Below are 23,149 nucleotides of genomic sequence, written 5' to 3'. Positions count from 1 at the left end.
CAGAATTTGTGGAAGAAATTTGCAGTGAATCCATCCGGCCCTGGCGCTTTTCCTTCCTTCATGTGCTGCACTGCTTCCTCCACCTCCTGTAAACTGATGGGTTTGATTAGTAGACTATTGTGTTCTTCCGTTATGACTTTGGGAATATTTCGGACAATTTGCTGGATTGCCGGAGTTCTGTCAATATCTGGCTCCTGCTGGACTTTTTTGAAATATTTTATAAATTCTTTTTCTATACCTTCATGTGTTTCAATCTTCTCTCCTTGCTCACTATGAACATGAGTGATTTGGTTAATCATTCTTCGCTGAACAGTGGATTTATGAAAAAACTTCGTATTCTTCTCACCACTTTTCAGCCATCGAATTCTGGACTTCTGACGCCAGAGAATCTCCTCCTGCTTGGCTCGTTCTAATAATTTGGCTTCTATTTCTTGTTCTTTTGTGGAAAGGTCCTCTGTTCTGTCGCCATTGATGAGGGCTTGCTGTACCTTTTTCATTTCAGCATTGAGTCGAGCCTGCTCATCAAAGATGTTGCCAAAAACCTTGTGATTCCACTGTTTGATAGCCTTTTTAAGATTTTGGAGTTTCCGTTGAAATCTAGCCATTCTGGAGCCTTCAGTTACATTATAAGTTGTCCAAGTAGTTCTGATGAAATGATCAAATTCTGGGTGGGCTAACCAGAATTCTTCAAAACGAAAAGGGCGTTTGAGATTAGTCCCTGGCCGGTTCCATTGCAGTTCTATAGGCCAGTGATCTGATCCTGAACAGGGGACGATAGAGGCTGTAAATTCTCCGCCCACATTGGTAGCGTTGTCAGAGATTAGAAAGCGGTCCAGGCGGGAAGCAATGTGGTGCGTTCCAGTTCTTTTGTTTGTCCAAGTAGCTATACCGTTGTTTGTGGGGATATCCATCAACCAATTGCTGTTGATGAAGTTTTTTAGAAGGCCGTCATCACTGTTCGTTTTGTTCTGGCCTCCCCTCTTCTCATCCATGCTGGCTATCATGTTATAGTCTCCTCCAGATATCCACAGGGGAAGTGATCTATTTCTGTTGAGATCTGAAAGAGTATTGAGAAGAATGCTTTTTTGGGCTGTTTCTTGAGGAAAATACACGTTTGTTAACATTCCATATGCATTTGTTCCTGTGAGGTGGAAAGTGGCTTGAATAAAATTTTTGTTGGCTAGAATATTACTGAGATTGATGATCCTGGCGTCCCAGAGAATTGCTAAGCCGCCTGAGGCACCTTGTGCATCTACTGCCGTGACTAGTCCGCCTGGCCATGCCGCAGCAGCTATTTTGTCTAACACTGTGGAGCTACATTTCGTCTCCTGCAGGAAGAGGATACTGGGTTTTTCTTGCTTCAACATATTTTTTAAGATTTTTCTTTTCCTAGGGCCATTGAGCCCTCTGATATTCCAAGAGATTAGCTTCATTGAGAAGGGTGGGGGTTGGAGTGGTAGTACTTAGATAGCTTGGCATATTGCCCTGATTCAACCAGTATTTCCCCTAGTTTGATTGTTCTCTCTAGGGTTGATTTTCTTCCCCTTTTCTTGCTGTCCTTAGTAATAAATTTGCCGTCCCATTGGCTGCCGATCTGGACTCCTAGAGAGTATTTTTTCTGAGCTCTTCCTAATACTTCTACTAGGTTGTCCAGTTGTTGTTCTGGGATTTGTTCAAAATTCTTCGTGCGGCATGCCTCTTCTAACCCTGGTAGATCCAGTTCCCCTATATCCAGGGGCACCGGGTCTTCCTCCATGATTTGGGGCTGTTGAAGTACTCCTTCAGCATCACTTAAGGCCTTTCCATTTTGATTAGGGAATTCCGTATCCATTTTTTCCATTTGCTTTGAAAACGATTTACCTGGATCTGTCTTATTGTCATAGTATGTGCTTTTTTGTCCCCCTTGCTTTGACGTTTCACCTTGTTGTTGCTGTGGAGCTGCATCTTCGTTATCCTGGTCCTTCTCTGAGTCTCTCCCTTCAGTGTTGTCTAGAGGAGCGTATATGTTGCTTGTATTTACCTTATTGCTCTGGTTTGCTTTGGGAATGCTGGTATTCCTTTTATTTCCTCTTCTCCTGTTGACCACTTTGGTGAATCCATCCGTAGAAGGAGTATTGGGAATCTTATTTAGAGGGCAATCTCTATATAGATGTCCAATGTCGTGACATTTTCTGCATCTGAATGGCACTTGTTCATAGTCTATGACTTGAATCCATTCAGTGTCTTCATGGAAGAAGCTTACCGTGTCTGGCAATGGTTGCTTTAGATCCATGTATACGCAGATCCTTGCGTATGAGGTGTGCAGGCAGAGTCTTGTTTCCTCTGCTATTCTTACAAATTCTCCAATAGAGTTTCCTATTTCCTTCAGTGATTTTTCTTCCCAGTACTCCAAGGGCAATGAGTAAAGCCTTATCCACACTGGCGAATAACTCAGATCTATTTTGTCTGGGTTAAATCTTTCCACCCAACCCGTTAGGAATAAGCCTGCTGAGTTAAAAAAATAAGGTCCGCCTTCTAGTACCCTGGTACGATCTTCCAGGCAGGTGAATTCGGCTGTGAAGAAGCCTTTTGCTCCCAAATGTAGGGTGATCTCTCCTTTTGGACGCCAAACTGTACTTATCCAAGCTCTGAGAGCCCGTTCTGTTGGCCAGATCCCTATGAACTTTCCTATCAATGCATGATCACGCATGTATTGTATTCTAGCATTGATTCTCTCACTTGGAAAGAAAACCTTTGGTCTATTAGCAGCTACAGGTTTGCAAGTTGAAGAACTTACTGTTTTCCTGTTCTCTGTCTCAGTCTCCTGATTGTTCTGCTGGTCATTGTCCAGGTTGCCTCCGCCTTCGTCGTTCGTTTTGTCCCTTTCTGCTTCTCGCCGCTCGTTGTCTTTTGGTGATGGGGGAGGCTCAGAGACCTCCCCCTGGGTGGGCATCATGATGTCTGCCCGTGTGCTGCCGTCCTTCAGCGCGCTGCCGTCCTGCGGCTGTTCTGGGTTCTGATCTTGGCAGACCCGCCTCCTGCAGGGTTCTGTCAAAAAAAAATAAAAAAATAAAAATTAATAATTAAAAATATTAATAAAATGTAAATATTTTAATAGATATTAAAGATAAAATATTCTAATATAAATTTTTCTTCCCAGTACTCCAAGGGCAATGAGTAAAGCCTTATCCACACTGGCGAATAACTCAGATCTATTTTGTCTCGGTTAAATCTTTCCACCCAACTCGTTAGGAATAATCCTGCTGAGTTAAAAAAATAAGGTCCGCCTTCTAGTACCCTGGTACGATCTTCCAGGCAGGTGAATTTGGCTGTGAAGAAGCGTTTTGCTCCCAAATGTAGGGTGATCTCTCCTTTTGGACGCCAAACTGTACTTATCCAAGCTCTGAGAGCCCGTTCTGTTGGCCAGATCCCTATGAACTTTCCTATCAATGCATGATCACGCATGTATTGTATTCTAGCATTGATTCTTTCGCTAGGAAAGTAAACCTTTGGTCTATTAGCAGCTACAGGTTTGCAAGTTGAAGAACTTACTGTTTTCCTGTTCTCTGTCTCAGTCTCCTGATTGTTCTGCTGGTCATTGTCCAGGTTGCCTCCGCCTTCGTCGTTCGTTTTGTCCCTTTCTGCTTCTCGCCGCTCGTTGTCTTTTGGTGATGGGGGAGGCTCAGAGCCCTCCCCCTGGGTGGGCATCATGATGTCTGCCCGTATGCTGCCGTCCTTCAGCGCGCTGCCGTCCTGCGGCTGTTCTGGGTTCTGATCTTGGCAGACCCGCCTCCTGCAGGGTTCTGTCAAAAAAATAAAATAATAATAATAATAATAATTAAAAATATTAATAAAATATAAATATTTTAATAGATATTAAAGATAAAATATTCTAATATAAATTTTATCTTAATAAATAAAATAAGTAAAAGTATTTTTTATAATTAAAATATTTAAATAATATTATGATGGGAGATGTGATGTTAACCAAAAACATATTTATAAAACCGAAAAAAAGTCATAAAAGATATCACGATGAATTAATTACACCGTAAGGCGTTTCCGTTTGAAAAGAGTTGCCCCAGCGACCGTTGTGTCCTATTGTTCACCGTGGATTTGTGGTGTTAGACGATTGAACGAATTTTGATTGTTGATCCACAACTAAAATAAAACTGAAATAAGTTATGAATAACAGAAAAACAGTTAATGAAGAAGCGTGTTCCCTCCATGGAAAAGCTTCTCAGTTCCTGCGACTCAAAGATTGTTCTCATTTTGAAATCTAAGCTGCTTGTGGAAATCGCATTGGAGCGCCCATATTTTCCCAGATCCTTCTATGAAGAGCCCAATGGAAATGGCTGATACAAACAGACAGCACAGGATACTCGTTTTACTTGTCTTTGTCATTCTATTTCTCAGTACTGCTAGCACGATTCGATCCCTCGCTGCAGGTTTTCCCACTGCCTCATTTGTGCCAGCGTAATTGTGTATATTTTGTTGTTTGAAAACATCCTTTTTGTTTTATTATTGTTTGTGCCAGCGTAATTGTGTATATTTTGTTGTTTGAAAACATCCTTTTTGTTTTATTATTCAGTTATTCAACAATTTTGATCTATTAAAAAATATTGTTATGGGATCTAAATCTAAAGAAAATTTAATGAGAACATAATTCTTTCTTCTTTACAAAAATGAGAACATAATTACTGTAAAAGAGAAACAAATTCTCCGTGTCTATGTAAAGCTTTTAACATGAGGAAAACTAAAGTAAAATGTTTATGAAATTCTTTGTTTAAAATAAACAGTTTGTGTTCATATGAAAGGAACCTATCTCTGTTCACATGAAGTGATACTAGTTAAAAACGAAACCCTATAATTTAGTCCTGACATATCAAACAGGCCCTGTAATTTAAGTATGGATTTACTAAACAGAAACGCCATAATTTAAATATTGGCATATTAAAAAAAAACCATAATCAGGTGTTCGAGATGCTAAATGTTACACTCAGTGAATTAATTAACCAAAAGTTATGGAAGAGCCGTGGAGGTTAAGAAGCCTGACTAAAAAGGAAATGATATTTTTGGATTTACCTCTCAGGTCACTGAAAGGGGAAAGTGCGAGTTGTTCCAAAAGGGTGGTAATCAAACAAAACAAGAAATGAGTACACCGAAATGCAATTGTATTATGACTGTAGATGTGTTATGAACTATATTCAAAGTAGTAATGAAAAATGGGAACTATTTCTAGGACTTATACTGAAATATAAACATATATTTCAGAACAAAAACGAAAACCCATATAACTAATGCGTCATCAATAACTCAACGAGGAATAGCATGAGGATTTAACCCTTTAATTGATTATTGTTTGACAAAATCCAATAGAGAATGGTATTTTTCCTATTAAAACTTAAAAACAAACATATATTGCATTCCATGCCAGAGAGGGATGGAAAAACTAGTGAGACCCCACCACATAGTAATGTTAATAAAAAGAAAATGATCACTGAGAAATATAAACTATAGAGCAAGTAAAATATCGTTTGGAAAGCCGAAGAAGCAGTGACTTCTTCCAAAGACCAGTTTTAGTCCGTTAACTAGTAGAGTTCAGTATCAACTTAAAATCCCTAGCTCGCAATAGAAACCCTAAAAGTCATAATAGAAATGGTTTTGGGGTCATCCCCTGCAGCGGTAAAACTCCAATCAATCTTATAATATCTCAGCGGTCTAGAAAGCACCTAGATGTCAGAACCCTCGGTTGGAATGGCTAAGGAAGCGCGCTAAGCCTTTCGACACCCATGCTGAGCCAAAGAGTGACCTATCAAAAGACCAAAAATGTAATATTAATACTCGTAGGAAAAACAAACTACAGCGTAACAGAGAAATAGAGTTTCCAAGAGAGAAAATTAGCCAGTAAATGATATAAATTGTGGCTCCCTACAAGTCTGTGAAATAGATAGGAAAAATATGGGAAAATGCGACCAGTAAAATAGTAGAATGCGAAAGGAAATAATGAGTAAAATACAGAGAACGTACTCATACTGTATTTAGCGGAAACAGAAAAGAAGACTATCACAAGAAAACCCTGTTAACGCAGAAAACATATCTGTTAAATGAACCCTGAATAATAATCAACTTCTGAGTGGATATGGTGTCAAAGCGGATGCGTTTACTCTGGATTTCCAAGTTGAAGAGGTCGTCGGAACCTGCTATGAGCTTAGTGTCCCACTATGAGCTTACTGTCGACAGAGGAGTTTGCAGAGGAAAACGTTACCATTGCAAACCCCGGAAATGAATGATTGAAGCAAAGGTTAGGTCAGTTGGTTATGGAAAACCACTGCAGGCACCCAATGACCTTGCGATTAAAGAGCATCAAGATGGACGGCTGCAACACCTCCAGATGGTGCCTATGAAAGTTTTGGAACCTTGGGGGCTAGTTAGCCAGCAACATTCAAATATTGTGGTTACTATATAGTTACATGTCCGTACAACCTTGCTCCATTTAATATTAATTGGCCATGTAACCTTTGCCTTCGGAAATATCATAATGTACAAGATAAAAAACAGATTAATGCAAATAGCGAAATGTTAAAATTATGTTAATTGCATTTTAATTTTTTTTATTTTTTTATTTTTTGTCTTTTTGTAATGACTATGGTGTAATACATGTCACACTATGTTGTAATAAATGTGATCATTTGTAATTTAATGTATCTAAGTTATTGTAACATGTGCTACTAATCAATGCCAATGGCATGTTCGTGTTTATTTCAAAATGATTTAATGTATCTAACACCATCTACAATATAATCTGAATGATAACCCATTGATCATAACAAACCACAACAACTAGATTCTTTTAATGTCTTAAAAAAAACCAATGGATCCAACTTTGCGAGAGAAAAATGGCATTACCACAGTAATAGAAATCATAGCAGAGATCTTCATTCATATCTATATATATATATATATATATATATATATATATATATATATATATATATATATATATATATATATATATATATATATATATATATTGAGTATGTACTATAGAGATTTATTTATCTCAATGATAACTTGAGATTCTTCCAGTTATGACAAAATAGTAAAATATTTAAAATAGAGCATGGACTATAGAAATTTATCTGAATGATAACTTGCGATTCTTATCCCACGCTGTATATGGTTTCAATGTATGTAAACGAAAAATTAATAGATCAATTTAATCTTAATTTTGACAGATTTGATTACCTATTTTTCCCCACTCTATGATATTCTTCCCCACTCTATGCCTTACGGCGTTTCCTTTGCAACATAAGGTGCAAATGCTAGTTTGATAACATGATGGGGAGACAAATATTGTTAGATGAAAGAAGATAATGTTTTGGCACGCAACTCACATTGTGGTGTAAAAGGTGAATGTTTTGGTTTTTCTTATAATTATTTCTAAAATTTATATAATTATAAACAAAATAATAAGACAATAATAATATAATTGTTAAATGATAATGTATAAATGTTTTATGGATAAGTATGTTTTAAAATTTTTATTTCATTAAATTGTTTATATATATGTATATATAATATTTTGTAACAAAAGTATTAAAAACATAAAAAATAGAAGAGAATTTTCCCATTTTATATTTTTTTAGATGGCAAGTGTTTTGTTCTAAAGGAATTAAAGAAAATAAAATTCATGATCAACAACTAACCATAATATAAAAATATATATATCAAACTCTAAACTATTTAAATTATTTTTTTATATACATATATTATAAAGAGAATCAAACTCATGATCAACAATAAGTAACAACAATATAAAAAGTTGTATGTCAAAGCCTAAATTACTAATCCCCCATACACGTATATATATTTCATTCTAATAAAAAATTATTGTTAAATAAATTTTGATGGCTGATTTTATTTATTTTGATTTAATAATAATATAAGGTAATAAAAATTATATTGCAATCTTATGAAAAATGGAAATCCAAAATCTATATTATTAATACTAATAAAATTATTAGTATTTGAATTTTTATGTTAAAGTTCAGGAAAGTATTTATTGTTTACCTCTTTTTAATTTTGAACTTATAATTTCTGATATATATCTATATATATATATATATTCAAAATTAAAATAAGTTTTATATATATATATATATATATATAACTTATTTTAATTTTGAATTTATATATATATGTATATATATATATATAACATTTAGATTCACTTAAATTATATATTTTAATAAGTTTTAAATTGAAAATTTTGAAAGATAAATTCATAGAATATTCAATTCTATTTCACTACATTCTGTATGTTATTGTTATTGTATAATAAAGTAATTATTTTTAACATTATTATCAATCTTCAATCTATTTTAATTTGGTATTTATATCGGAAAGATAGATTAAAACTGGAGTTACAAATGTTTTCAAACTTTGAAAAATACTGCTATATAAGCTAGTCTATGTGTTGAGTGTAGTTTAAATATTCTATGTTTTTGGTTTTTCTTATAGATTTATTCTCCTATGTGTTTGGTTAAAAATGTGAAAAGAAAATTATCGAAATAATGAATTTAAATTTTATATAATCTAATATTTTGAAATTTTTCCAAAAAATAAATGTCAACAAGATTGACTTGAAATCAGGTTATCATCAGGTGCCTATCGAACCCTCTGATGTGTGGAAGTCTGCCTTCAAATCCAAGGAGTGCCTTTTTGAATGGTTGGTCATGCCATTATGATTGACGAAGTGAGACTGATGGACAAAATCTTGCGGCCCTTCACCAATGCATTCACCATGGTGTATTTAGATGACATCATGATCTTCAGCCAAAGTTGGGAAGAGCATCTCCACAATGTTCGACAAGTCCTTCAAACTCTTCAACAACACAAGTTGTGTGCTAACTTGGAGAAATGTACCTCTAGCTTGACCCAGGTTCAATATCTAGGGTACAACATTGATGAGCAAGGTGTACATGTGGACCCATCCAAAATACAAATCATTTTGGATTAGCCAGCCCCGACCACTCTAGTAGAGCTCTGCAGATTTTTGGGTCTTCCCAATTTCTACCATAGGTTCATGTTGGGGTTCTCTCATATTGCTTGGCCTTTAAGTCAAGTCACCAAGGGTGGATCGAAAACCAATTTATTTTGGTCAGAAACCCAGCAGTGGGCATTCTTCGAGTTGAAGAATCACCTCTGTTCTGCACTAGTGCTCACATTTCCAAACCTGTAACAACTATTTGAGATTGAGACAGATGCCTCCGAATATGCTATTGGTGCAGTTCTTACTCAACATGAGCATCCAATGGCTTACCACACTGAGACACCTTTAGACACAGTTCGAAAGTACCCCACATACAAAAAAGAAATGTATTCCATTCTGTAGGCCTGCCATCAATGTAAGCATTACATTCTGGGGAAGGAAACAGTCATCCACACAGACTACCAACCTCTATAGTTCATACAGACACAAGGGAAGTTGCAAAACAATCGTCATTAGAAATAGTCCACCTATCTGCAACAATTCCATTTGAACATCAAGTATAAGAAGGGAAACACCAGGGAAAATTTTAAGAACCCTCGTTAAATTTATAAATATAATAAATGGGCGAATCTCCATGGTATATAGGAAAAATGGAAGGCGATTTTATCAATAATATAATATGTATATATAATTTTTTGGCGAATCTCTCACCAAGCATGGCAAATAATATAAGGTGATTTATGGAGTAAATATAAAAAAATGTTTTATTTGTTTACCATACCTCTCGTTTATTTATATTTTTTATTAATTTAGCATACCTCTTTTACAAATATGGTATTTGGCCCATAGGATTCACTTAAATAAAACCTCTTTGTTGAGCCTTCATAAATAGAACGAGGGTTATGGACTAAATATAAAAAAAGGTTTTATTTATTTACGATACGTCTAATTTATTTATATTTTTATTTATTTACCATACCTTTTGAGTAAGTATAAAAAGACGTTTTATTTATTTACCATACCTCCACTTTACTTATATTTTTATTTGTTTACACTTAAATAAAACCTATTCTTGAAAATGGGCGAATGGACGTTTGTAAGTCCTAATTTCAAGGGCTAAATTTACCTTTTTTACCCTCTCCCTTAAAATAAGGTGGGCTATTTGAGGTGATTTGTAAAAATGTACTATGATACAAAATATTCGCTCACTAAAAATTTAAAACCCCTTAATTTCGCCAAAGGGCGAACATTCGCCCCTAAAATTATCCTTGGGAAACACCAATAATGTCGTTGATTGCCTCAGTCGACCACCGGTCATGGAGCTAATCACTATGCTCGACTCCTGTTAGCACGAGACATTAGGTGGCCACATATTTACAAGAGCAATCTAGAATTCAGCAGCATATACTAGACACTCTTGGAAGGAAAGAAAGTTCCAAATTTTCACCTTCAAGATGCACTGCTATGCCACTTGGGACACACATTGTTCCTTCAAGTGAGCGTGCCAAGATGATTTGGGAGGCGCACTACAGTCATGCCGTTGGACATTTCAGAGTAGAGAAAACCATGGCGATATTGCAAAAGTATTTTTGTTGGCTGAAACTTCATCAGGATGCTGGGAAGTATATTAGATCCTGCATTGCCTGGACCATTGCCAAACCAACCATCAAGAAGAAAGCCTTGTATACTCCTCTACCTACTCCTAGTTGGCCTTGGCAATCTGTCTCGATGGATTATATGTCGGGCCTTCCTTCTACAAAGCACGAAAATGATTTTGTTTTCATGGTTGTCGACAGATTCTCTAAGATGACTATCATGGCAGTCTGCAAAAAGAGTATCACAGCAAAGGCCACTCCTAACCTCTTCTTTGAGTGAGTGTGGGTACACTTTGGGATCCCACAGTCCATTATCTCATATCGGGACAACAGATTCCTGAGTACATTTTGGTTAAGTCTCTAGTCAATGCTGGATACAAAACTCACTAAGTACATGGATTTCCATCCGCAAACTGATGGCCAAATAGAGGTTGTCAACAGGATGATCGTACATATTTTGTGCATGCATAACTCGAAGCATCCATGCATATGGGATGAAATTCTCCCCTATGAGCAATAGAGCTACAACATAGCTCTCGACAGCTCAATAGGCCATAGCCCATTTCATGTAGGGCTAGATTTCAGCCATTATACCCCATTGGTGTGGCCATACCATTTGCAACCACTCAGGTAGATTCGGCTCACATGCAGTCCGAAGCTGAAAGGGATAATAGCTTCATTGATCTCATTCAACATATTTGCCAATAGGTACATGATATATTGGACAGATCGAATGCTAAGTACAAGCAACACCATAATCAACATCGAGTGTCGCACAAATTCCAAGTGGATGACCAAGTTTGGCTACATTTACAGAAGGAGCGCCTTGTTGGACCCCACCACAAGCTTCACCCACTCCGATATGGGCCATACATCATCACCAAGGTCGTTGGGGACAATGCCTTCGAGCTCAGTATCCCACCATTCCTTGGTCTGCACCCAGTGTTCAATGTAGATCACCTTCGGCCATACTTTCCACCATCGTTGGACACATCTAACATTGCATAATAACTCACACCAACAGAGCTCAACCTAGACTGCATGGAATAGGCCACAACTAATGAGACCATAGACACATAGATCAAGAACACTCGGCAACAGAGGATACAACTATATTGAGTTGTCAAAGTAGACCAACTCCTTCACCAAGGAAAATGTTTCACCATGGACCAAGTTCAGCAAAAGTTTCCTCATCTCATGGAGAAACTCAACACAATGGGGACCATTGCTTCCTATGGGGGTAGGACTGACCCAGGTCGATATTGGTAGCCACCCGCCTATTCCACTTGGACCCTCACCATTGTTTCTTTCAGTTTTTTAGTTTTCTTAATTGTAGCACAATCTACTATTTTTGGTAGTTTTCAGGTCCTAAACTTCCAAAGCCGTTTTGAGGCCTTGAATGACGTTTTTTGGCATAATTCCTTCAGTAATTTCAAAGGCAATCGCATGTGAAGTTGTAGTCCTCGGAGAGATCTTTCCAACATGGTGTCATATACGTCAAACGAAGATAATATGACCATGTTACGAACCCAGAAAGTTGGCTGCCCAACTAACCATAATGAGGTCCATAAATTCTTGGTGTTACATCTCCTCGGGGTAGGGTTTTGGTTGTTTAGGGTTTTTTCTTATTTTTCAATAATAAAAAGGCCCTTGAGCCTTATTGTAACTCAGTTCAAAGGAATGTAGTCGTCACATCTCTTCTGAAAGATAAGCGACCATCACTCGAGCTATCTTATTTCCATTATGTTTGTAAGCATAATTCAATTATTTTCTATTAATGGAATAAAGAATTTTTCTGCTACATCTCTGTGTTTATGAATATATCTATAAGTTGTTGTGTCCCTGTTTAAATTTGGCTCAATAATCTATACTATTATTAAACTCATATGACATTTAAAAATTAAATCTCTACCTCATCTTATATCATAAAAATAAGATAAATTAATACCCATTCCTACTAATCATTTGAAACCATTATAAATTAATAGTAGATCCTACTCATCATTTGAAACAAAAAGAATGCTTTTAACTACATATCTTTACCTTCGCAAGTCACACACATTTATTATGTCATTAATAAAGGTTTTGGTGTTCATCTTCCTTCTCTCTAGCTTCATCTTACTTTTTCCTATGCCTCAATAGTGACTAATTAAGAAATTTTACAATGAATTTATCATATTTTAAATGGCTAAATAGCTATATAACATGAAAAAATCTTAAATAAAATTGTGGAAATTGTGGGTTTCCAAAACGTTTAGGTTGTAAATGGGTAATAGTAAATTGATGATACGATTAAGTTAAGATTATCGTAAATACTTTAGCAGTTTGTATAGTTTAATTTAGTTTAATTTTAAGTTACTAATTTACACTTCATATAGTTCAAAATTTTAGTAATATGTTAGATAAATTTTTTATTAATGATAATCTTAACTTAATATATTAACAAATAATAACTTTTAAATAATTTGAAATGTAATTTAAAATTTAATTTTTTTACATGAAAGAGACAATATAATTTTAATTTTAAAAAATAAATATCTTCTATGTTTTTACCGGCAAGAGACGATATAATTTTAATTTTAAAAAATAAATATTTTCAATGTTGAGAAATATAATGGAGCTCGTCATCCTAACCATTATTAAGACGAAGCATTGAAATTATCTGAATCTTAAAAAAAAAAAATTAAATGAAAATAAAATATTGAATTAGTATAAAATAATATTCTTAAGAATGAACCATACGTTATTGCGTATGCTATTACGTTAGCATAATACTTCATCACTTAGTTATGGTTATGTCTATGTCTCACTATGAAAGAGTGTGGAAAGTATCATCGCTGTCGTTGTTGGAGCTGGCTCACGTTAAATCCATAAAATATTATGGTCAAAGATGCATATTCACACTTAAAGGCATATTATTAGTTATAGTTTACAAACTAGTTAGGTTAAATCCATAAAATATTAGCGTATGTAATTACATTATCATAATACTTCATCACTTAATTATGGTTATGTCTATGTCTCACCATGAAAGAGTATGGAAAGTTTCATCGCCGTCGTTGGTAGAGCTGGCTTAGGTTAAATCCATAAAATATTAGGGTCAAAGGCATATTATTAATTATAAATTATAAATAAATCAGTAATACAATTAAGTGTGGTCAAGGTGTATTATTAGTTATAAATTAATACAGTTAAGTGTTTTACTTTGAAGAGATATTAATAAATTTATTTGATAGTATCATTAGTTTTTTGTGATATTCTTGTGTTTTACTTTTTTACTTTTTAGACACTTAAGTGTGTTTACAAAGTAATACAATTAAGTGTGTTACCTTGAAGAGATATTAATAAATTTATTTGATAGTATCATTAGTTTTTGTGATATTCTTGTGTTTTACATTTTTATTTTTAGAGACATCACTATTTTTATATTGTGATTATCGTCCTAAAACTTTTTGGGTAGTTGTTAGGCAGTTTTCCAAGTAGGTATTGCTTTTTGGAGATCAAGATTTAATTTGATTGATTATGTAATTAAATATGATGAATAAATATTTTGTTTTTGAGAAATGATGAGAAAGAATACATGAGTGAGAATAGGATAATAAGAGAGAAAGACTATGTTAAATGAAAAGTAAAATTTAGCTCTACTAGTTAGGTGAAAAACTAAGGAAAAACACTGCACAAAAACGTGGAAAGCCTAAAATCACGCTGGTCGCTCTCCCCTAAAATTCGAACCCAAAAGTTACTAAACACAAGGCTTCAGGTCTTACATTCTGTAATATATTCATAATCCTCTTAATTTAAGATATGGAAGCATTATTGATCTCGCATTGAGTTCGATTCTGCATCATATTCACAATCTCCCTCATTGAAGGTCGCTCTTCAGTAATGTCGCGTAAGCAGAGATTAGCAATTTGGATCATGTTCTGTACCTCCATCGTGTGAATGCAATCTATCAAATTTCGATCAACAATTGTCATGAATTTGTCAATGTCTTCTCTGAAACGATATGGCTGAGTCCATTCTGCCAGAGGTGTGTCTTCATGTAGTGCTTTTAAACCTGTAATTAACTCGAGAAGAAGCACACCAAAGCTATACACATCACTTTTAGCTGAATATCTTCGTGTTTTCACGTATTGGGGATCCATGTAACCATAACTCCCTCTAACAGCAGTGACTGTAAACTGATTGTCTTTTGGGCCTAACTTTGATAGTCCAAAATCAGCCAATTTAGCACAGTTATCGTCCACCAGCAAAACATTTGCAGACTTAACATCACGGTGCAATATCGGGGGCCTTGCTTCTTCATGAAGGTATTGCAGTGCCACAGCAACTTGACAGGCTATGTCCATACGAGATGGCCAAGATAATGGACTTGCGAGACCTCTCTCTGTGTGAAGTCGATCATACAAACTCCCGTTGGAAATGAACTCGAACACAAGAATTCGCTCACCTGCAGATGCATCATTCACAGAATTGTTATAAGAAAAATATAGCAATAGAATTGTTTTATAAAAGGATTATTTAAGAATATATATATATATATATTTCATTCTTATAAAAAAATATTTAAGAATAAATTTTGATTGTTCATTTTATTTATTTTGATTAAATAATAATATAAGGTAATAAAACTTATATTGCAATCTTATGAAAGATGGAAAACCAAATTTTATATTATTGATAAAAAAAAATATTGGTATTTGAAATTTTATTGTTCAAGTTTAGGAAAATGTTTATTGTTTTTTTTTTTTGAATTTATAATTTCTCATATATATATAATTAGTAGATTCATTTAAATTATATATTTTAATAAATTTTAATTTATGGAATATTCAATTTTATTTCACTACACACTGTATGTTATGAAATATTAGATTGTATTTCACTACACACTGTATGTTATTGTATAATATAGTAATTAGTTTTAATTTTATTATCAATCTTGAATCTATTTTAATTTTGTATTTAGATTGGAAAGACAGATTAAAATTGGAGTTACAAATGTTTTCAAACTTGGAAAAAAAATTGATATATAACAGATCATGTGTTGAGTGTAGTTCAAATATTTTAAGTTTTTTGTTTTTTTGGATTTATTCTCCTGTGTGTTTGGTTTAAATTGTAAAGAAAATTATTGAAATAAAAAATTTAAATTTTATATAATTTAATATTTTGAAAATTTTCCAAAAAAATAAATCAAATAACAAATGCTAATCATTTAATTAATTTTTTTTTTAAATTAAAAAAATATACAAAAACTCAAAAAAAACACTGAAATTGAAAAGAATTATAATCTGAGAACCTATACCAAATTCCAACTATTTATAATCCAACATCCAAAACAGAACTTTTCACATTAACATTATATCCTGAAATAAATTAAGACGATACACAAAACCTCAAAAAAGGAAAAAATGAAATTGAGAAGAATTAATGATCTGAGAGCCTGTACCAAATGTTAACAACCTGTAATCCAACATCCAACACAGAACTTTTCACAATGGCTAACATGGGCATCTTTTATGTGAGAATATTGTGGGATCCGACTAACCTGGGCAAGGTTAATTATTTGATTTTGTCTATGTATGTAGGCATTTTTAAGTCTAGGAAAATTGGATAATACTCTGGATCAGACAAATATTAGTAACATTAATTATTTGACCTTGTTCATGTTTATCAAATTCCAAAATATTTCCGAAATTCAAAATCAATTTAAAGTAAGTCCGACCTATCCTTCTGCAAAAATTAGACTCAAGGGGAAAAGTTCCAAAATATTTCTGAAATTCAAAATCAACTTAAAGTAAGTCCGACCTATCCTTCTGCAAAAATTAGACTCAAGGGGAAAAGAAATTGGGGTTCCAACCACTGAACTAAGACCCAATGACAATTGTGGTTCCTACCACTGAACTAAGACCCGATGACAGTGTTTATGGCAATATTGTAAACCAAGGGAATTGCGAAAGAAGGGAATAAGAGCACACCTGCTTGTAAACACAATCCGATTAGATCCACCAGATGAGGATGACTTGGAAGTCTGAAGAGCATAGACAATTCCTGTTTGAATAAAGTGGGATCTAAATTCGTTGCTCTCTTGACGGCGCCCACCCGACTACCTGGTAAATTGGCACGATAGACAAGTCCAGAGACGCCCTGTCCAACTTTTGTTGTGAAATTGTCAGTGGCGTTGGCCAGTTCCTCCCTTGTATATGTGCATATTCCTATGCCCTCCTCCAACCAGTTCAGTTCTTCCACTGTGTGTGAGCGTAAGTCTATAGGGTTCGCTGGCTGTTCAGTTGCGTAGGTTTGTGGATGTATGTTCACATCGAAAAAGTTCTCGCTAGGGTTTGCGAGTTGCCTCACGGGGTAAGTGCGTTTGCGGGCAGCCTTCTTTTTTTTCAATCTCCTCACAATGGCGATGACAACCATGGCGATGGGGTTGCCATTACCGTTGCTATGAGGAAGAAAACAATGGGGATGGTAAAAATCGTGGCATCGTTGGTAGGGGGAGGAACCATGCCAATCGATGCCATGATTTCTGTAATTCTGATATTGTGCGGGAACAATGAACGGCAAGCGATGCAGCGAACAAATACCAATGAGCGATCAAGCGAAATCCGCGTTTGACCCGTTACCTACGAAAATGGGTTGTCAAATTCACACTTTGGAATTTCGTTTACTGTCGCTCAGGTTACGATTTGGCGGAGATGATTGGTCCTATTGCATGCATGTGTCTTGCAATTGTACATTTTAAAATGATAGGGCAGAGATTATCGTTCGTACCATGCATGTGTCTTTTTTTTCCAAAGGAAAAAATAGTAATTTTTTATTAAAAAGATAATGAAAAGTTATATTTGCATATGCACTGAAATATTTGGTAAACCGCGACAAGGGCTCAAAAGCCCGAGTGTTTTTGCACCCAACTTAACTTATCGTTAGATTTCTAACGAGCACAAAGAAAAGAGAATAAAAAAAGAGAGATAAGAAGAGAAGAGGAAGGAAGAGGCAGGAAACTGAAATTAAGTAAAAACCTCACTTCAAGTTTTCCTCCCTTTTTTCTTTTCGACCTTACGCCACTCTCCTTGAGTGGGCTAGATCTAAGCAATAACTATCTGGGTTTCTGCATTCTGTGGGCCAGTTCCTTTGTCAGAATCTAAAGCGTCAGAGTGGTATTGTCGTTTGATGCCTCCCATGCTTGGATCTACTCTTGTCGCCTCTATCTTGTAGTTCGGTGTGGCTTCCTTCTAATTCTCCATTTCTCAGTCTTCTTCGCAGGGGCCTCTTCCACCTCTGCTTCTGATTCTTCTTCCTCTGAGTCTGGGGGTGAAAATTTCCATCCTTTCTTCTGCTTCCCTTTCTGCCTCTTTTTGTTGTTTGCTTTCTTGTCTTCTGGACATGAACTTTGCAGGTGTCCTGTCTGTCTACAGAGCCTGCATCTGAATGTCGTGTTTTCATAATCTAGTACTTGCAACCAGTTTTGTTTTTTGTAGATCAGCCTTATGTTGTCCGGCAGCCCTTTGCTTAAATATACTTCCACACATATACGTGCGAATGTGTAGATCCTTTCGTCAATCCTTTCCAGATCCGTTTTGATATATTTCCCTAAACCATGCATGTGTCTGGCAATTGTAGGTTTTTGAAATAAAAATGAGTGAGATGATGCAATTGTGCAGCGTCCGACGATATAATTTTTTGGCCTCTATTGTGTTTTTAAATATAATAAATTGACATGTAACATAAGGTAAAATTATAACTTTTGGATAAATTTTTTAATTTTTATTATTTAATTTAAATATATTAAATTGAGATATAATTATAATTTTTATTATTTAAAATATGTATGGTTGCAAAGACAAGGAAATTGGTAATTGCTTTATCATGAAGGACTATGTAAACTATAAAATTCAAGGTTGAAATTTTTATGGATCTAACTAATAATTTATTTGTTTATTCAATTGTGTTTTTAAACTTACATAAACTAATGACATAAATACTGTGAAAATAAATCCTAATCTTTGATTTGTGTATAGTACTCAAAATATTTTGAAATATTGAAAATAAATCCTAGTCTTTGATTGATTTGTGTATAATATTGAGAATATTAATATCCTATGGAGGTTAGATTCATGGCATCCAACTTATAATTATTCATAATTAAATTAAAATACTTTGAAAACAAATCCTAGTCTTTAATTTGTGTATACTATGAATATTTTGAAATATTCTATGGAGGTTAGCTTCATGGCATCCACCTAACAATTATTTATAATTAAATCAAAATTTTGGAAGCCCTATTTTAAAATAGATATACTTTGTTAAGGCACTTTGAGGTGTAAACGACACTGGTTCAAAACTCCCTGAGAAAAATTCCAACCATGGCATTAAACAAAATTATGCTCAAGAAAAAGTACCCCCTTCGCAAGATAGATGATATGTTGGATTAACTGCAACAAGAAAAATTCTTCACCAAGATAGACTTAAAGTCTAGATATGACCAAGCTCAAGCCAAAGAAAAATATATTTAGAAACTATGCAAGTGCTCTATGAGTGGTTAGTCATTATGTTTATCCTATGCAATGCATCAACTACATATATGAGGTTAATGACTGATATAGTGTTCCCTTTTATAGACTCACTTTGTTATTGTCTATTTTGATGATATATTAGTATACAATCCTATCTCAAAGGAGCACATATCACAATTGATGCAGGTGCTAGAGACATTGAAGAATCAACAATTGCTAGTAAATCTCAAGAAGTGTAAGTTTGCATAATAATGTTTGGTGTATCTAGGGTATGTGATCGATGGAGGAGAGATGAAGATATATCCTACCAAGGTAGAGGCCATCATGAGGTAGCCGATGCCTACTAATTTTTTAGAGGTTAGGAATTTCGTCGATGTAGCATAGTACTTCAGGAAATTAATAGCCTCATTTCTAACAATAGAAGCACCACTTCATGTCATAACAATGATTGTTAAGTGTTTCGAGTGGGGAAAGGACCAGCAAAGCGACTTTCAAGAGTTTAAAATGAATATCAATTAAGCATCAGTTCTGGCATTATTGAACTTGGAAGAGCCTTTCAAGGTAGAGACATGTGCAAGTAGGTATCCTATGGAAGTGGTCTTCATGTAGGGAACAAGGCATGTATGCAACCATTCTAATGTATTTCATGGGCCAGTTCGCAACTGATCTACCTACAACAAGAAGCTCTATGCCATGGTGCAAGCTACGAAGAAGTGGAAATACTATATAATGGGAAAGAAAATAATAATCCAAAAAGATCATCAATGACTATAATACCTACAAGCATAGAGTAAACTATAGTTGACCAATCATTGCAAATCGATAGGGTTTCTAAAATAGTTTCATTTAGTGATCAAGTACAAGAAGGAGAGAATAAACAGGTTGATTGCAATGATTTTAAGTCCATCCACATCAAACATCATAAGCTTGGGAAGTCTTATGCACATGCATCCTTTCATAGATGATTCATATAGAGAGACATACATATAGGATGGGGACTTTAAGGATGCATTTTGGTAGTTGTAAATCTAGTGTCATGTACATGATGGTGATAGAAAAATTGATTATAATATCTAGGATGGGTTACTCTATAGGTTATATAAGTTATGTGTTCCTAAAGGTGAGTGACTGCAGTTGATCACACAAGATCACACTTGTAAGGCTGCAAAGAATCTTTGTGTATGGAAGATATTGGCCAACTTCCAAATGTATGTGTACTTGCATGTCATGCAAGAAGATGTATTAGGTTCATAATAGGATGCATGATTTGTTGTACTAGGAAGCCTAGTAACAATAAACAAGGTTTATATCATCCCTTTCATGTACCCACTTGTCTTTGTGAAATAATTTATGTTGACCCTGTGGCAAGTTTACCAACAACCAAGAAGGGACATGAATACCTATTTGTGGTAATTGACAGGCTTAGAAAGATGCATTTTCTAATGATAATAATTAGTGAACTTGTTCTTTAAGCTAGTCTAGGTGCACTTTGGGATACGTGGAGTAGCATCATTTCAAATAGAGACACAAATTTTTTTAGCTCGTTTTGGACTACATTATGGAAGAATATGGACAAAAATTTAGAGAGATCTATAACATTCCATCCACAGAAAGACAAGAAAATAAAAGTAGTCAATAGGAATTCGATGTATCTTTATAGGGGTTACAATCAGAAGAATTCGAAGACATAGGGGAAAAATATGGTATATATATAACTCTCTTATAAAAACGTAGTCCACACTTCTATTTGTAAGTCCCCATTTCAAACTTATTTTGAATATTTAACATCTTCACCTTTGGATATTGCATATGGACAACAAGGATGACTAACAAATGTTATTAAAGAGGATGTCTTAAGGGCAGAAAAAATTGTTGAGAAGATGAGGGAAATCCATATATAGGTATAGGAGACACTATAGTAGTCATACAAAAAATACAATTCCAAGCATGATCAACAAAAAATAAAGATTTTTTTTGAGATGTGAGACAAAGTGGTTACAGGTGATTAAAGAGTGGCTACAAGGTCCTAGTAAAAAAATCAATGCTCTATGATATGGACCCTTTGATATATTGGATAATGTGTGAGATAATGCCTATTAAGATAATTTACACACATACATGTGCATTTACTCAATGACGAATGTAAAAAATTTGAACCTTTATGAGCTTTCCATGCCAGATTGGGAAGAGGAATAGGTCCTGCCTTCTTTAGAGGATTTGGCACCAAATGCTTAGTCATATTTGATAGATGTTATATATTTGTAGCAATGGCTCAAAAATACAAGTAATGGGCAGAATGAACTTTGGAAAATTGGATTCGAATGATAGCTTCTAGCCAAGGCTCAATGGTACACCCAATAGATGGTCGAGGAAACATTTCCTCACCTCATTAAATAGAAGCTTTTGGGGACCAAAATCCTCCCAAAGTTGGGAGGTACTATCCATATTGCATCACTATATTCTTTTTCATCCATCCTAATGCTTTTAAAGTGAAACAAGTGGAGGAATTCTTGGAAAATGTAAGTAGGTTCGGTCTTTATCTAATGTATTTCAGTCATCTTGCAATGTACTTGTCAAAAGAATAAAGAAAATAATTATTATTATCACTTAATGCAGCATGGGTTTCATGCTTGTGTCAGCGTGTTTTAGGTCAAATTCCCCAATTAGGATTTTGAGGGTTTATTTTGAGTCAATAGAGTCATTGTACTTTTGAAATGACTATTCTTAGGATTTTGAATCATGTAAAAAGGTTAAGTATTGAGTCAAATATGAATTATGTTGACTCCACATCTAGTCGGCCTTTAGATGATCAAGTCAATCTCAAAGCGGGTTATTCAACCTCATCAAGGGACTACAAAAGAAGTTGTTCGAACTCCATTTGAAGAACATCTCAAAAGAAAGTTTGATATATCTTGTATCTATAAAAAGTGTGAATTGGAAGAAGGAGGAAAAGGAAGTGTGAGTTTGGTCTAGGAGAAAGAAAGAAAGAAAATTGAAACTTTGGTATAACTCTCTCTCTCACGTGCCCTAGTTTGGGAGATCAAAGTTCTCTTATTGATGTTGTAGCTAGCTGTCGTGTGATGGTGTTGCCATTATATGTCGAAGTTTCTATAGATGGGTGTTGCTGCCTTAGGAAGTTGTACTGGGCCAAGATCGAAGTTTATAAGAGAAGATCAAAGTATTCTAATGAAGATCGAAGTCTCCAAGGAAAGATAGAAGTGATTGGGTCAAAGAAAGTGTTGCCATTGCTAGGTCAAGAAGGATCGTCTGCAAGAGAAGAGGAAGGTTGACTTAGTGTGGAGGAAATTTTGTGTCAAGTTTAGAGTCTTGGAATATCTCTGGAAAAATATTGAAGGAATAATTAGTGATTGGGTTTTCCCTTAGTTGTGAGCCGATATCTATTGTCCTTTTTTTATGTGCTTTTTCTGTTGTAATTGCTTGATGAATTAAAAGAAAGAATGTATATGGAAAGCCTAATAAGAATTCAAGAAAATCATAAGTAATTATCAAGTATAAGAAAATCTTTCTACCTCTCTGATTTTCTAACATGGTATGAGAGCTTTGGTGAAGAAAGAAGAAAAAGGTAGTCTCAAGCACTTGATCAAGGAATCATTCAAAAGGATTATTTAAGGGAAGAAGTCTACTATATTCAAAGACAATGTATAACACTATCAAGGAGAGAAAAAACTTGAAGGAGCCTCAAACTATAGGTCTTAGAAGAAGATGATTTACTTCATCCTTGAAAAGAAAAAGGTTCTATACTTGGGAAATGGAAAAGTAAAGAATCCTATTGATGACTCCAGCAACGCTGACGAGATAAAGTTCAAAGAATTATAAATGGTGGCCATGACTCTAATGGTATAAGGGTAAATGACAACCTTGTCCCATTTATAGTGAATGTCAATCATGCTCAGGAAATGTATGAAGCCTTTTCAAAGGTATTCACTATTAAGAATATTGGTCAAGTAACTAGCTTGAAGAATGAACTAATGACCACAAAGATGACTAAAGAATATATAGTGTCCTCCTTCTTTGTGAACAGAGAAAGAATCAGAAATGAT

At 34.7% G+C, this 23,149-nt stretch overlaps 1 protein-coding gene across 1 annotated transcript; it reads right to left on the bottom strand.

The window, feature by feature from the left end:
* Positions 1 to 14,366: 14,366 nt before the first annotated feature.
* On the bottom strand, positions 14,367 to 16,992 carry LOC149162034 (calcium/calmodulin-regulated receptor-like kinase 2). Its single transcript, XM_089435076.1, has 2 exons — positions 16,548 to 16,992; positions 14,367 to 15,019 (listed from the first exon to the last, which is right to left on the bottom strand). The coding sequence occupies exons 1-2, from the start codon at positions 16,990 to 16,992 to the stop codon at positions 14,367 to 14,369; spliced, it is 1,098 nt and encodes a 365-aa protein (XP_089291202.1).
* Positions 16,993 to 23,149: the final 6,157 nt, after the last annotated feature.

The sequence above is a fragment of the Pinus tabuliformis genome, chromosome 5_2 (assembly GCF_031772625.1).
Source record: "Pinus tabuliformis cultivar Carrire ecotype Pingquan chromosome 5_2, CPIR1, whole genome shotgun sequence".
Taxonomy (NCBI): domain Eukaryota; kingdom Viridiplantae; phylum Streptophyta; class Pinopsida; order Pinales; family Pinaceae; genus Pinus; species Pinus tabuliformis.
Note: the sequence above shows the minus strand (reverse complement) of the source record. Positions and strands in the feature narration are given on the sequence as shown.